This window comes from Hemitrygon akajei, chromosome 5, assembly GCF_048418815.1.
Source record: "Hemitrygon akajei chromosome 5, sHemAka1.3, whole genome shotgun sequence".
NCBI classification, from domain to species: Eukaryota; Metazoa; Chordata; class Chondrichthyes; order Myliobatiformes; family Dasyatidae; genus Hemitrygon; species Hemitrygon akajei.
Genome location: NC_133128.1, coordinates 185,664,121 through 185,678,982, shown reverse-complemented (window position 1 = coordinate 185,678,982; position 14,862 = coordinate 185,664,121). Strand labels below are relative to the sequence as shown.

General features: G+C 39.1%; 1 protein-coding gene across 5 annotated transcripts in view; it reads right to left on the bottom strand.

Annotated features, from left to right (window-relative positions):
* Positions 1-14,862, bottom strand: part of scn1laa (sodium channel, voltage-gated, type I-like, alpha) — a 222,323-nt gene that overhangs the window by 144,160 nt on the left and 63,301 nt on the right. For all 5 annotated transcript variants that reach the window (XM_073047435.1, XM_073047434.1, XM_073047436.1 and 2 more), the window contains exons 4-9: positions 14,284-14,374; positions 9,578-9,706; positions 7,883-7,974; positions 6,472-6,726; positions 3,919-3,982; positions 399-540 (exon numbers count right to left, since the gene is read on the bottom strand). In XM_073047435.1, the coding sequence (XP_072903536.1) occupies positions 399-540; positions 3,919-3,982; positions 6,472-6,726; positions 7,883-7,974; positions 9,578-9,706; positions 14,284-14,374 (773 nt within the window). The remainder of the gene's footprint in view (positions 1-398; positions 541-3,918; positions 3,983-6,471; positions 6,727-7,882; positions 7,975-9,577; positions 9,707-14,283; positions 14,375-14,862) is intronic.

Sequence of the window (14,862 nt, the reverse complement as noted above, 5' to 3'; positions counted from 1 at the left end):
AAATAGAAGAAAAGAGTAGGGTGTGAGAATTTTAACCGGAAGGAGAAGTCAACGTTCATGCCGCCAGGTTGGAAGGTACCCAGTCGGAATATAAGGTGTTGCCTGTCCATCTTGAGGGAGGCCCCACCTTGGCCAACATGTTGGAATGGTAATGGGAACTGGAATTAAAATGGTTGGTCATCAGGAAATCCTGCTTGTGGTGGATGGTGCTGAGGTGCTTGACGAAGCATCAGGATTTTATTCTGTTGTGAACTCTGAGATTATAATTGCCTTTAATTTGACTATGTTTAATTTAATATGAATGAAATGTGCTGTAGATTGTACTACTGAAAAACAATGACAATATTTTGCAACTAACAAATATTTTCCATTGATGTTACATGATAAATCATGCTTACCAGCTGGTAAAGGTTTTCCCAAAAGTCCTGAGTCATCAGCCGAAATAATGATAAGAATGCCCAGCTGAATGTGTCAAAGCTGGTGTAACCATAATTGGGGTTTCTTCCAGCTTTCAGGCATGTATAGCCCTCAGGACATTGACTGAAAAAAATAAAATGTGAAATAATGGAAAGCACAATTAAAATATTTAATACCTTTACTTTTTATAATGTACAGCTATCATGTTGATTTTTTTTTAATCTCACATCCATAAAAGCAATCCCACATTGCTGGGTTGCTTGGCATTTGAAGTGATTTGCTGAAGACCCTTTGTCAGAAAACTTAATTCAAGTTGATGTACCTCAAAAACTCATATGCCTTTCATGATTATCATTGTGAATACCAGAACACACTGCCTTGCTGATGTTTCAAAAACAGAACTACTTACAATATTGTGCAAAACTCTTAAGGACATGCACTGCCTATAAAAAAGTATTTGCACCCCCCCCCCCAGAAGTTCTCATGTTTTATTGTTTTAAAGAATTGCATCACATTGGATTTAATTTTGCTTTTGTGACATTGATCAACAGAAAGACACTTTCATGTCAAAGTGAAAACAGATTTCTACAAAATGATCTAAATTAATTACAAATATAAACCAAAAATTAATTGATTGCATAAGTATTCACCCCCCACTCCCTTTAATATGACACACCAAACCATCACTGGTGAAGCCAATTGGTTTTAGAAATCACATAATTATTTAAATAGAGATCACTGTGAGCAGTCAAGGTGTTTCAATTGCTTGTAGTAAAAATACATCTGTATCTGGAAGGTCCAACTGCTGGTGAGTCAGTATCCTATTAAAACTACACCATGTAGACAAAAGAACACCCCAAGCAATTCTACGAAAAGGTTACTGAAAAGCAAAAGTCAGGAGATGGATACAAGAAAAATTCCAAGTCACTGAATATCCCTTGGAGTACAGTTAAGTCAATGGTTAAGAAATGAAAAGTAAATGGCACAGCTGTAAATCTGCCTAGAGCAGGCCATCCTCAAAAATTGAGTGACTGTGCAAGAAGGGGACTAGTGAGGGAGGCCACCAAGAGACCTGTGACAACTCTAGAGGAGCTACAAGCTGCACTGGCTGAGATGGGACAGACAGTGTGCACAGAACTATTGGCCGGGTGCTTCACCAGTCGCAGCTTTATGGGAGAGTGGCAAAGAAAAAGCCACTGTTGAAAAAAAATCATGAAATCTTGGCTAGAGTTTGCAAGAAGGTATGTGGGAGACTGAAGTCAGCTGGAAGAAGGTTCTATGGTCTGATGAAACCAAAATTGAGCTTTTGGCCATCAGATTACATGATATGTTTGAACACTGCACATCAAAAGCACACCAACCCTACCGTGATGTGGCTGCATCATGCTGTGGGGATGCTTCACTGCAGCAGGCCCTGGAAGGCTTGTGAAGGTCGAGGGTAAAATGAATGCAGCAAGATACAGGGAAATCCTGGAGGAAAACCTAATGCAGTCTGCAAGAGAACAGCGACTTGGAAGATTTGTTTTCCAGCAAGACAATGACCCCAAGAGTAAAGCCAAAGCTACACAGGAATGGCTTAAAAACAACAAAGTTAATGTCCTGGATGTCCAAGTCAGAGTCCAGACCTCAATCCAATTGAGAATTTGTGACTGGGCTTGAAAAGGGCTGTTCACTCATGATCCCCATGCAATCTGACAGAGCTCGAGCAGTTTTGTAAAGAGGAATGGGGAAAATTGCAGTGTCCAGATGTGCAAAGCTGATGGAGACCGATCCACACAGACTCAAGGCTGTAACTACTGCCAAAGGTGCATCTACTAAATACTGACTTGCAGGGGGTGAATACTTATGCAATCAAAAAAAATAAAAAACACAAAATGCTGGCAGAACTCAGCAGGCCAGACAGCATCTATGGGAGGAGGTAGTGACGACGTTTCGGGCCGAAACCCTTCATCAGGAGTGAAGTAACATGGGATGGTCGAGGGGGGATAAGAAGTGGGGGGAGGGATAAAGTAGAGAGCTGGGAAGTGATAGGCTGGAGGGAAATGGGCTAGGGGGAAGGTGGAGAATTATGGGAAATAAAAGAGAAAGAAAGGTAGGGCTGGGGGGAGAGATTATAGTGAGGGGAGAAAAAGAGAGAGAAAGAGAACCAGACTAAAATAATAGATAGGGATGGGGGTAAGGGTGGGGGGCAGGGGTATCAACGGAGGTCAGTGAGTTGGAATCAATTATGCAATCAATTATTTTGTGCTTTATATTTTTAAGTAACTTCGATCAATTTGTAGAGATCTGTTTTCACTTTGACACAAAGGAGTCTTACTCTGTTAATTAATGCCAAAAAAGCCAAATTAAATCCACTGTGATTCAATATTGTAAAACAATAAAACTTGAAAACTTCCAAGGGGGGTTCAATACTTCTTATAGGCGTTGTAAATACAGCTAGAGTGTCCAATACTTTTGCACAGAATTGTAGTGAATTTATGTATTACACTGTACTGTTGCCACATAAAACAAATCAAATTTCATGGGTGATGATAATCCTGATTCTGATATGGATCTCTATTGTGGACTGAGAGTGGGAAGGGGCACGGAGAGCGGAATCATGGTTGGGACAAGAGGAAGGGAGGGGGAGGGGGCAGGAAGCACCAGAGGGACATTCTGTAATGATCAATAAACCAATTGTTTGGAATTAAATGACCTTTCCCTGTGTCTCCAGGCTGGGTGTGTCTGCATTTGCACTACCTCCTCCTCTGGCACTCCTTCTCTGCCACCTGTCCCACACCCCTCCCAAGGTGCTTCAGCCTCACCATTCCCAACCTCCCTTGCTCCTGCCGGATTTACAAACTCATTTTCTCTCCTATCCACATTGACGAATAGAGCAATGTGCGAAAGTCTTGGGCATCATAGTAATATACATATATGTGGCTGAGACTTCTGCACAGAACTGTATAAGTTCCAAATTATCAAGTGAACAATGTAGTCTCTGGCGTAACTGCAAGTCTGTGTCCTTCCTATTGCTTTGCTCACGCTTGAGTGCGGGTAGCGGGTGCGCTTTATTTTTGCCAGTGGGGGGAGGGGGATTGTTGCTTGCTGCCACTTACGCGCAGGAGGGAGGGGATCTTTGGGGTTCTACCGATTAACTGTCGTTCATTCTTGGGGCACTCCTCTGTTTTCGTAGATGGTTGCGAAGAAAAAGCATTTCAGGATGTATACTGTATACATTTCTCTGACATTAAATTGTACCTTTGAACCTTTGAAATGGCATTAATGGAAATGCACTCAGACAGAGCTCTGCTACTTAATCTATCATCAATAATTAAGTTGATATTTGCAAGCTCTCTTTTTTGATTTCAATTAATTTGCCCAATTTTATTACAATCTTATATATCCTAATCCCACTATTATAAATGGCATTTATTTAACAAATGTATTATTTATTCATTTCTTTATGCATAACTATTCATCTGTTCTAAAACCAAAGCAAAATTAAACGTGATAACTCACCCAGCATCTGAGCCATTACCACAAAGCAATGCATCTTTGGATCCTTCCAAGAAATAGTAATTTTCTGTTAATTAAATGATAACAAAATATTATTTGTTTTTTTCTGGGAAACACACTTGCCTATATATGTAGATAAATAAAGTTTTTGTCAATTCTCTGCTGTGTTTAAGTAATAGAGAATGAGAACTGACTGTTTGGCATTTTCATTAGTTTTCTATAGTATTGGCAATGAAATATATCTTAAAACTTTGATGTTAAACAAAGCAGATAAAAGCAGCACAAATTTATCATTGATGCTATTACAAATGAGATACCCAAATTAGTGAATACAATATACAGCCTGAAATTCATACTCTTCAAAGATATCTGTGAAACAAGAACCTCAGAGACTGAATGATAGAAACATCAAGCTCTGAAGCCCACCTACCCTTCAAACATATATTAAAATATTAAAATTATTTTTAAAATATTGAAAATATTGCAAATTAATGAAATATTAAGGGCACGGTAATAATTAAATTACTTTTAAGGGAAGTTGCATGATATATAAAAAAGTTTCTTTGAACAGTTTTTTTTGTTTCGTGGTTGTCTGTAGAAAGACAAATCTCAGGGCCGTATACTGCATACATACTTTGATAATAAATGTACTTTGAATCTTGAACCTTTGAAGCATATTTCACCTAATAATTCATTAAGTTTATTAGATGTGCCGCTGAAATATATAAACTAAGAAAATTCTATATTGAATTCTCAATTTATGATTAATAAGCTCATCATAGGCAGATGATCCTGGTTTCATAAACTATCAGAAATCTCTGCTGCAATCAGAGATATAGATATTGAATGCAGATAGGAATGCCCAAGCCTTGCAATGTTCTGGAGAGCTGACACCTGTTGCACTGAGTTCCAGTATGGGATCCAGTACAAAAGTTGTGGGGGAAATTATACAAAGTAAGTGAGTGACTAAGTAACAATAATGAGACAAAATCTTCCCATAAAAGCAAGTTGTCTTTCTCCATAGGTTGCTCGCACAAAAATCCAAAGCCATCTTAAACTGATTCTGGTGAAGCTGCAACTCTTGGATAGCCCAACTTCTGGATACCATCTTTATCAGGATCAGGGTTATTATCACAGGCTTGTGTCATGATAATATAGAAATGCATAAATAAATAAATAAATAAATAAATAAGGTTAAAGAGTGAGTGTGTGTGTGTGAGAAAAATAGTGCAAAAGCAAACAATATATATAAAAATGATTTCTTGCACCACTGGCTGGATCATGTGGCACACCATTTTTCATCACCGGGAGTTAGGTTCGTATGTGGATAAGATTTGTAGAATTTCTGATGAGAAACTCTAAAGATCTTGAATAAACTATGCTCTTAACATCTCTTAAAATATATGAAATGTTAGTGCACCAGATGTTTTAATTATCAGATACTTGTTCCAAACAGGAGATAATTTGATAAATAATGTTCTTTACAAATTTTCTCTTCTCTATATTGGGAAGGTGTTGAGTATGTGGGCAAATGCATTTTAAAAACACAAAATACCTTTGATGCTTTATATCTGGCTGCAAAGCAGAACATACTGGTAGTACTCAGCAGGGTCTTGGAAAGAAAATTAACAGTTCAGGGCAGTGAAATTTCATCATTTCAGAACATTCTAACTGGCTGCATCACCGTCTGATATGGGGGGGATGGGGGTTATTGTATAGGATGAAGTAAGCTGCAGAGGGTTGTAAACTTAGTCAGCTCCATCAGCAGGACTAGCCTCCATAGTATCCAGGACATCTTCAAGGAGCGATACCTCAAAAAGGCAGCATCCGTCATTAAGGACCCCCATCACCCAGATCATGCTGTGTTCTCATTGGTACCATCAGGAATGAGTTACAGGAGCCTGAAGGCACACACTCAATGATTCAGGAACAGCTTCTTCCCCTCTGCCATCTGATTTCTGAATGGACACTGAACCCATGAACACTATCTCATGACTTTCTTGTACTACCTATTTTACTATTTTAAATATATACACACATGTACTGTAATTCACATTTTTTTCTCTATTGAGTTGTACTGCTGCTACAAAGACAACAAATTTCACAACTGGTGATATTAAACCTGATTCTGATTTTGATTCTGAAAGCTTTCAAGAACACTACCATATTGATTTTCTCCCTCGCTCTCTCTCTCTCTCCCCCACAACATCCAGTGGCCAGCTGGGTACTTTACACTTTTACACTGACTAACTTTTGTTCCCTGTTTCAGGAAGTGGAACGTAATGGTTCTGACTCGGGCAGCTGCAACATAGGATAGGGTGGTTGGTGGAGTGGTGAGGTTACAGACTTAGTTAAATTTTTAGAGCACACCGAAACTGAATAGACCATCATAGATATACATTCTGGCTATATACCCTTATCATTTCTATTGATTACTCTTCCACATCAATAAATAATAAAATAAAATGTTTACTTAAAAATAACAACAAATACAGAGATGATGCTTGACTTAATCTGGTCCAAATAAATTAACTAATGTGAACATCAGGTGCTTACTCGTGTCTTGGACGTATTTGTCAAAGTTAAATGTGTTCGTTGTCTCATTGGCCATGGTGTCATTCAGAACAAATGAGCTGTTACTTGTACTAAAGTTGAACTCAGGTGGCCACTGAACACATTTATGTTTTAGGTTTCCCATGAACAGCTGTAGCCCTATTAGTGCAAATACGCTCAAACAAAAAACAGTCAGGATCATTACATCGGACAGCTTCTTCACTGATTGGATCAGCGCACCCACAATGGTCTTGAGACCTGCAAAACAAAACCCACCAGTCCTTCAGCTAATGTACGCATGCTTGTTAGTTAAAACATGGAAATACCAGTTCTTCCCATAATTGAAAAGACAACAAAAATTGCAAAGGATGTAAACCTGAGATAGAGACAGAAAATGTTGGAAATATACCACAGGTCAGACAGCATCTCCTTCAAGAGGACCACAACCTTGTTGTGGTTTGGAGTCCTGTGTTCCTCATTGGCCCGGTGAGCTATGTTAGCTGGAGTCAGGGCTTTCTCCTTTGGCTCTTGGGAGGGTTACCCATGCCAAACATGGCAAAGGGTGGAGGCCTGGCTAAGGGTGATCAACCGATTCTCCAGGTTTGGGGATTCAGCTCAGGGCTAACAGCACTGCGTGGTCAAAGAATTTGTTAAGGAAACAGCAATGAAGAATCCTTTATCAGTGTGGACAGACAGAGATGGAGGACCTTCATTGCTGCCCTAAACAACAGCAGTGTAATGGGCAGTAAGTAAGTAAGACTGCACGTGGAGAGAGAAACTGACTTAACATTTCAGGTCTTCAACTGACCTGCTGAGTATTTCCAATGTTTTCTTATTTTAATCCATTTGCCAATCTCATGCAAATATTGTGTTGCAAGAAATAACTTAAATTTGTGAGAATTTGCAGAAAGCAGGCAAATGTGGAATAAATGATTGGATATTTTGCAACAACAATGAAAAGCAGTAGCATCTGTGCAGTTGAAAAAAAATTGCACAATTTCAACAGAGAGGCTTTCAAGAACGTACTAAGTAATTCGTTGATTGGAAGAGGAACAGGCATTACAGGAAGCGAACTACTCAAGTTGGCTATGGCAATAACTCATGCAAAAAGTTGTTAAACATCAAGGCTGAGCCACACGCAAAATTAACACTGAAAAGCCAAGTATTTTGAATTTCAAAATATTTTACCGATCGCTGCAATTGTACCTTATCTTTAATTGCAATAAAGATCGATCAGCCTCAGTGTTTAACCCAGCTCTCACCTGAAATTGTTTTCAAAGTTCAGAGAACGCAACACTGACACATTGCCCAGGTCCACAAGCTCTGTAAGAGGCGACGGCACGGACAAACACAATAACAGCACACGAGTATACAACGACGGGCCAACCAGCACCCAGCACCATTCATTTCTTACCTGGTATTACTGAAATAGTTTTCAAAGCTCTCAATACTCTGAAAGTTCGCAGAGCTGAAACATTGCCTAAGTTTACAAATTCTGTTACATACCTGTAGAATTAAATCACAGTTATTTTGACTTTAGAAACATTTCAGTACAATTTCTTAAATATGCTGACTTTAAACAGGGGGTTATTTTAAAATATTTTTTATTTTATGCCTTTTCTCCATTGCACTATGGTGTTAGCACATTGTATACAGTTGAATGTCAATCAGCCCTGTGGCAGTACTCATGATAACTTTTATTTCAGTGTTTATTTTGCACTGTAAAGCCATTAACTACTCATGTAGGAAGCAGTCCACTGAATGCTGACAGTCCTCTGGTTCATTCGTTCGTTCATTATGTGTCATGTCATACGACGTGGGCAATCACGGTCTTTCCATGAACATGGTTGTTCTTAGCAAATTTTTCTACAGAAGTGGTTTGCCATTGCCTGCTTCTAGCCAGTGTCTTTACAAAATGGGTGACCCAAACCATTAGAAATTATTTGCCTGGCATCAGTGATCACATAGCCAGGACTTGTGATATGCACCAGCTGCTCATACGACCATCCACCACCTGCTCCCAAGGTTTTACGGAACCCTGGTTTAGGGTGGGGGGAGTTGCTATACCTTGCCAAAAGGTGACCTGCAGACTAGCGGAGGGAAGGAGCGCCTTACACCTCCTTTGGTAGAGAGGAATATCTACTCTGCCACCCCAAGGGCACTTCAAACGCATTGTGACTTTTCATGTGCAAACCCAGACAATGATTAATGCCAGACATACAGGCTCTGCATGCCTGATAAGTAACCTGATAAAGCATACAACTTGAAGAATTTTGTTTTGTTTCCCTTCCAAACCAAAATGCATTGGACTTAATCTCAGCATTTCATCACTAGTCCAAGTGAAAATAGTTTAATTAGCATTTACCAGGAATCAAAGCTGGGACTTTCTTGTTTGACTCAATGTTTTACATTTACCCAGTAAGTTATCAAGCAATCATGAGGAATCAGAAATGTAAAAAAAATCCCTCCCCCTCTTCTTCTATTCCCCACTCTGGCCCTTTACCTCTTCTCACCTACCTATCACCTTCCCCTGGGTCCCCTCCTCCTTCCCTTTCTCCTATGTTCCTCTCTCCTCTCCTTCTTCTCTAGCCCTTGACCTTTCCCACCCACTTGACTTCACCTATCACCTTCCAGCTATTCTCCTTCCCCTCCTCCCACCATTTTATTCTGGCATCTTCCCCCTTCCATGTCAGTCCTGAAGAAGAGTCTCGGCCCGAAACATTGACTGGTTATTCATTTCCACAGGTGCTGCCTGACCTGCCGAGTTCCTCCAGCACTGTGTGTGTGTGTGTGTGTGTGTGTGTGTGTGTGTGTGTGTGTGTGTGTGTGTGTGTGTGTGTGTGTGTGTGTGTGTGTGTGTGTGTGTGTGTGTGAGTGTGTGAGTGTGTGAGTGTGTGTGTGTGTCTGTCTGTGAGTGTGTTGCTTTGGATTTCTCAAACAATTGATCTCATTTCTTCATGACCAAGCAGTCACTGTCATGGAAATGACGCTACTGTTTATCAGGAATAAATCAATACAGTGCACAACATCATGCTACAGTTACGCCAGTGAGAACATAGTCCCAGAGTAAAATTACACTGAGCATATTCGACTTTTTGTAAGTACTTACGCCATAACAATGACACTGAAATCCAGCCAGTTCCAGGGATCTCGGAGAAATGTGAAGTGATCTACACAGAAGCCCCTTGCTAGAATTTTTATAAGTGATTCAAATGTGTAAATACCAGTGAAGGTATACCTATTAGAATGACAATAAAAAATCTGTTCAGCAATTTTCTGGTAAACATCACTAAAAAGGGAAACTTCAGTAAATTTCCACCTAGAAAGACTGATCTTAATGAAGATTTTTACTACAAAAATGTCTTCCACTTCTAATACATCAAATATTATGAAATTCTATAATTACATTAAACTTTTTTAAAATTTCTAGTTGATTTGTGGGATTTGAGCCCAAATTAAATTTGAGAAGGCTATAGAGTACATCTTAGACACAATTTCCTGCCATGGCAAATAAATAAAAAACAATTGTTTACCAAGTATGTAGGAGTTCTTGAAATAGATCTGTAATATTATATTTATTTATTTTTATTTGTTAAGATACAGCAGGGAATAGGCCCTTCCGGCCCTTTGAACCACGCTGCCCCTCAACTCCACAATTTAATCCTAACCTAACCACAGGACAATTTACAATGACCAATTAACCAGCCAACTGGTATGTCTTTGAACTGTGGGAGAAAACTGGAGCAGCCAAGGGCAACCCGCCCACCCAGTCACGGGGAGAACGTAAAAACTCCTTTCAGGCAGCAGCAGGAATTGAACCCAGATCGCTAGTACCGTAAAGCAATGAGCTAACCACTATGTTACTGTGACACCCTATCGGTTTAATGTCTAGAAATTGAATCATTTCTCATCCTGAAACTTTACAGCATGGTAATTTGAGTTTACTCATCAAAATGCAAGTTAGAAATTAATACTAAGTCAGAGTGTGAAAACGCTTGGAGTCCAAAATATTGCCTTTGACTTGTTGATGCATAATTCACTGTCACTGGTGAGTTAATGCCACGTTCATGCTGACCCTTTCCTATGTGAATTGATTTGGGTTACAGGCTCTCAAAGGTCACACTTTGATCAGTCCAGAGCACTATGAAAACATGGGGGGGCTACAATACAGGGGATGGAGTGTGTCGGCTCTAGTCTACATATCCTGGTGACAGAAGGTGGAGCAGTTTCTTTGCACCAGGGTGTGAGAATTGTGATGGGAAACATCTACGGAAGGTTCCCACAATGACTGGCTACACATCTTGGAATAGAAAACAGTGTGGAAAGCAACTCCATGGCCTTACAAGAGTCTATCCTTTCATGGCTAGAGCTGTAGCTTTTCTACACAGTCTACCCATCACACCTCAACCTACCTAACAGCCACCTATCCCACAATGGCAGCAATTCCTTGGACAAATCTCTTACACCTCTTTTTGTTTGAGCATTTCTCACTGTCAATTCATTAAATGCAAATAGCATTATAACACTCATTTCTCCAGAATCACACAGACCAAGCACACAATTTCACAACAATTCAACTTTGGGAATTACATAACTTACCAAAATTCCCCTTTGTCTTATAGAGTAAGAGTGCCCTTGATAGTGGTTGGTCCATCATCTTAGAGGCTGTCCTTTCTATAACCAAAGGCCAAACTTGCTGAAGAAACCTGCAGATGCATTGTTTCAGTCTGCTTACCCCCAACAATCATAACTCAGCCTGTTTTTACTCCACCAATCATATTTCAGCCTGCTTTTACCCTCACCAATCATAACTCAGCCTGTTTTTACTCCACCAATCATATTTCAGCCTGCTTTTACCCCCACCAATCATAACTCAGCCTGTTTTTACTCCACCAATCATATTTCAGCCTGCTTTTGCCCTTCCAATCATAATTCAGCCTGCTTTTACTCCACCAATCATATTTCAGCCTGCTTCTATCTCACTCATCATATTTCAGCCTGCATTTACCCCACCCCACCCCCCCCCCCCATCAAATTCCTTCCTGCCTTGACACCCTTCTTTCTCCTTGGTCCAGTCACTTTCCATATACATCTGTGGCACTCTGGATTCTAGCTGCCACTGTGACAATTTCCAATTCCCTCCTTTCACTAGGATGAGGAATCCCTCTACACCTCACTGGCCTGGAGCACGCTCTGCTCTTTCTCAAACAGAACCAGTTACCCTCCACCAATGCATTCATTTCCCTGCCTGAACAAGTCCAAACATTTAACTTCTCCCTCAACTCCAGTCACTTTCTCCAGATCAAAGGTGTAGCTAGGAGCACCTGCACTGGCCAAAGCTACTCCTATATTTGTTTTTTCAACTCAACCCTACTCGTGGACACATTGGCAGTTTTTCTTTCCAGTCTTTTACTGGGTTTATGACTAAGTTAGGTAGGTTTTGAGAAATGACTAGAAGTCTGCAACTACATGAGATGCCAAAGATGGCACATAGAAACGGAAATCTGATAATATACAACCTTGTAAGGAAGAATAGAAATATTTAAATTGTAAGGAATATTAAGTATTGATGACAAGACAGATCTGGATGTCCTCACAGAAGAAAGAAAAAGTTAGTGTAGGAAGTATTTAGAACGATAAATGAGTTATTAGTTTACAGAGTCATAGAAAAGTACAGCACAGAAACAGGCCCTTCGTCCCATCCAGTCCATGCCGAACCATTTAACCTGTCTACTCCCATCGACCTGCACCTGCACCATAGTCCTCCATACCAGTCCCATCCATGTACCTATCCAAACTTCTCATAAGCATTGAAATCAAGCTTGCATGCACCACTTGCACATACTCATTGACTTGCTCATGCCACACTCTCACAACCCTGAGTGAAGATGTTTTCCGTCATGCTCCCCTTAAGCTTTTCACCTTTCACCCTTAACCAACCTCTGGCTGTAGAACCACCTAACCTCAGTGGAAAAAGCCTGCTTGCATTTGCCCTATCTATCTATACCTTGCATAATTTTGTATACCTCTATCAAATCTCCTCTCAGACTTTTACGTTTGAAGGAATAAAGTCCTGACCTATTCAATTTTTCCTTATAACTCAAGTCCTCTATTGCCGGCAACATCCTTGTAAATTCTCTTTGTTAATTTTCAAAGTTGAATGGAGTACAAAAATATGGAAGCCTTGCTACAACAGGATAGAGTTTTGATAAAGCCATTCCATAGTCATCTTATTATAGGAAAGATTTCTTTGCCTCAGAGATGGTGTTACAAAAGTTCAATTGATTAATTCCTGAGGAAATGCAGTTGTCCTTTGAGGTAAGTGTTCCTTATGTAAGGACACCCTGTTAATATTCTTAATCAGTATACATACTTCTATTCTTCCTCACAAAGAGCATAACCTAAAATATCACTTCATTATATTCTATATAGAGACCAGAAAAATAAATTGTGTTTCATTTCAGATGCTAATGGATTCACCAGTATATTATGAAGACATTTCCCTAATGGAACTAAGGAGCAATCTCACAATAAGAGATCAGTCAATTAGCAGCAAGCTGAGGAGGATTATCTTCTCTCAGAAGATTATGCAGTAAATATTTGGATTTCTCTAAGTCAGAAGGAGATGAATGTCAAATCTTTAACTCTACACTTTGTTCAAGTATATAACTGGACTATAAAATCAACAGGATTATGGGATAAGGAATGGAAGTAATGCTGGAGTCGAAGGTTAAATCAACCATGATCTTATTGGATGGCAGAAAAGATTGAAGGTGTGATATGGCCTTCATCCTTTTCCACTTTTTAGATTATTTTCCTTTTAAGGAAGGAGGTGGAGTAAGATATTATATCACTGCACTTGACAAGTCCAAACAACAGCTCAAATTCTGGCAGCATAAGAGTTGATCCAGCTGGATCAGAGTGTTACCTGGCAGATGGCATCACTTAATATCCATCCTATGTGTCCAATATACGATTCATGCTGTGCATAGCATGAGTCAAAGTTCTGGGTTAAATTTCTACTCCACATGGTTCTCACAGAATAAATGTATTTTCATTTTTTATAAAAACATTTAGCTACTAGATCCAAATTAAAACTGAGAAATAAAATGCTCTGCTGGAATTAATGTTCAGTAACTGAAGAAATATCTTCAAAATAGATGAGTTCAATGCTTCGTTTGTCAAGGAGATGAAAGAATTCCAAGTGACAATATTAAATTCGGAAATAGTTCAGAAAATGTGTAGCTTGTGTCGTAGATGGTTGGGTTGAATTGTTCTCCAATCTAGGCAACTTACTTGCAAACATTTCATCATCATATGAGGAGACATCATCAGTGCACTGTTGAATGTGGTGTGTCCTCCAAATGCTTGGCCTTTATATATCTTTCATTCAGAGGACACAGCACAATCAACAGCATACTGATGGTGTCTCCTTGCATGGTATTGAAATGTTTGCAATAAATTGCCAGGATTGGAGAACAACTCAACTCAACTAATATCAAATTGATCAAAAGGCAAGCTTTTTATGGAGATTAGAAGTAATCTGATCACAATAAACAATCTTGCTTTTTCTGAGTAGGTCAGGGATAGGACGAGTTAGGGAACGTTTAAAGACATTTCTCAAGGGGCATTTGCTCAATTTCAGCAGAATGGATTATCAAATGCGCATGATGGGAAGTAGTCTATTTAAATGGATTAAAAAATAAATGTAATATTTGTTATTTTTGAGCCAAAACATGAACATTTATTTGTTAAAAAGATGCTTAAGAACTCAATGTTACAAATTCTGTAATACACAAAATAGTGTAGACTTACTCTACATTCTTCGTCCAGTCTGGAGGATTATGCATCGTCATAAACACACAATTGGTCATAATAGTGCACATGATGAGCATGCTGAACAATGTAAGATTCAGTCAAGAAAAGCAAATCTCACAAAATATAATCATTAAAGCATTTTGAATTTCAGATATAATAACAATCAAAGATGTTCTTTTTGTTTATTTTAGAGGAATTAAAAATAGAACCATTATAGTCATTATTGTAAATGTAATTTTCAAAAACTACTTCTGGTAGATCCTATCAGAGCAATATCCTTTCTTTCCAATTTGGTGAAAGAAAACTTCCCAGACATACTAGGCATCAGTTTAATTATATTATCAAAGTGGATTGCTCTCTGTAAGAGTTAGTTATTCAAAGTGACAGGCTCATTGACTGGCATCGAGTTGAGATCCCAATCCTAAATTTTAAAAAAAACTCCAAAATGCATTCCCAGTAACTCATGCTAAGAGAGAAATGGACTGACATGAGAGGAAAGGTAAGATTAAACCTGATCCCAAAAGACAATCATAGACAGGTATGATATCTCAGTCCTGAACAGTAAAACAGTTTGAC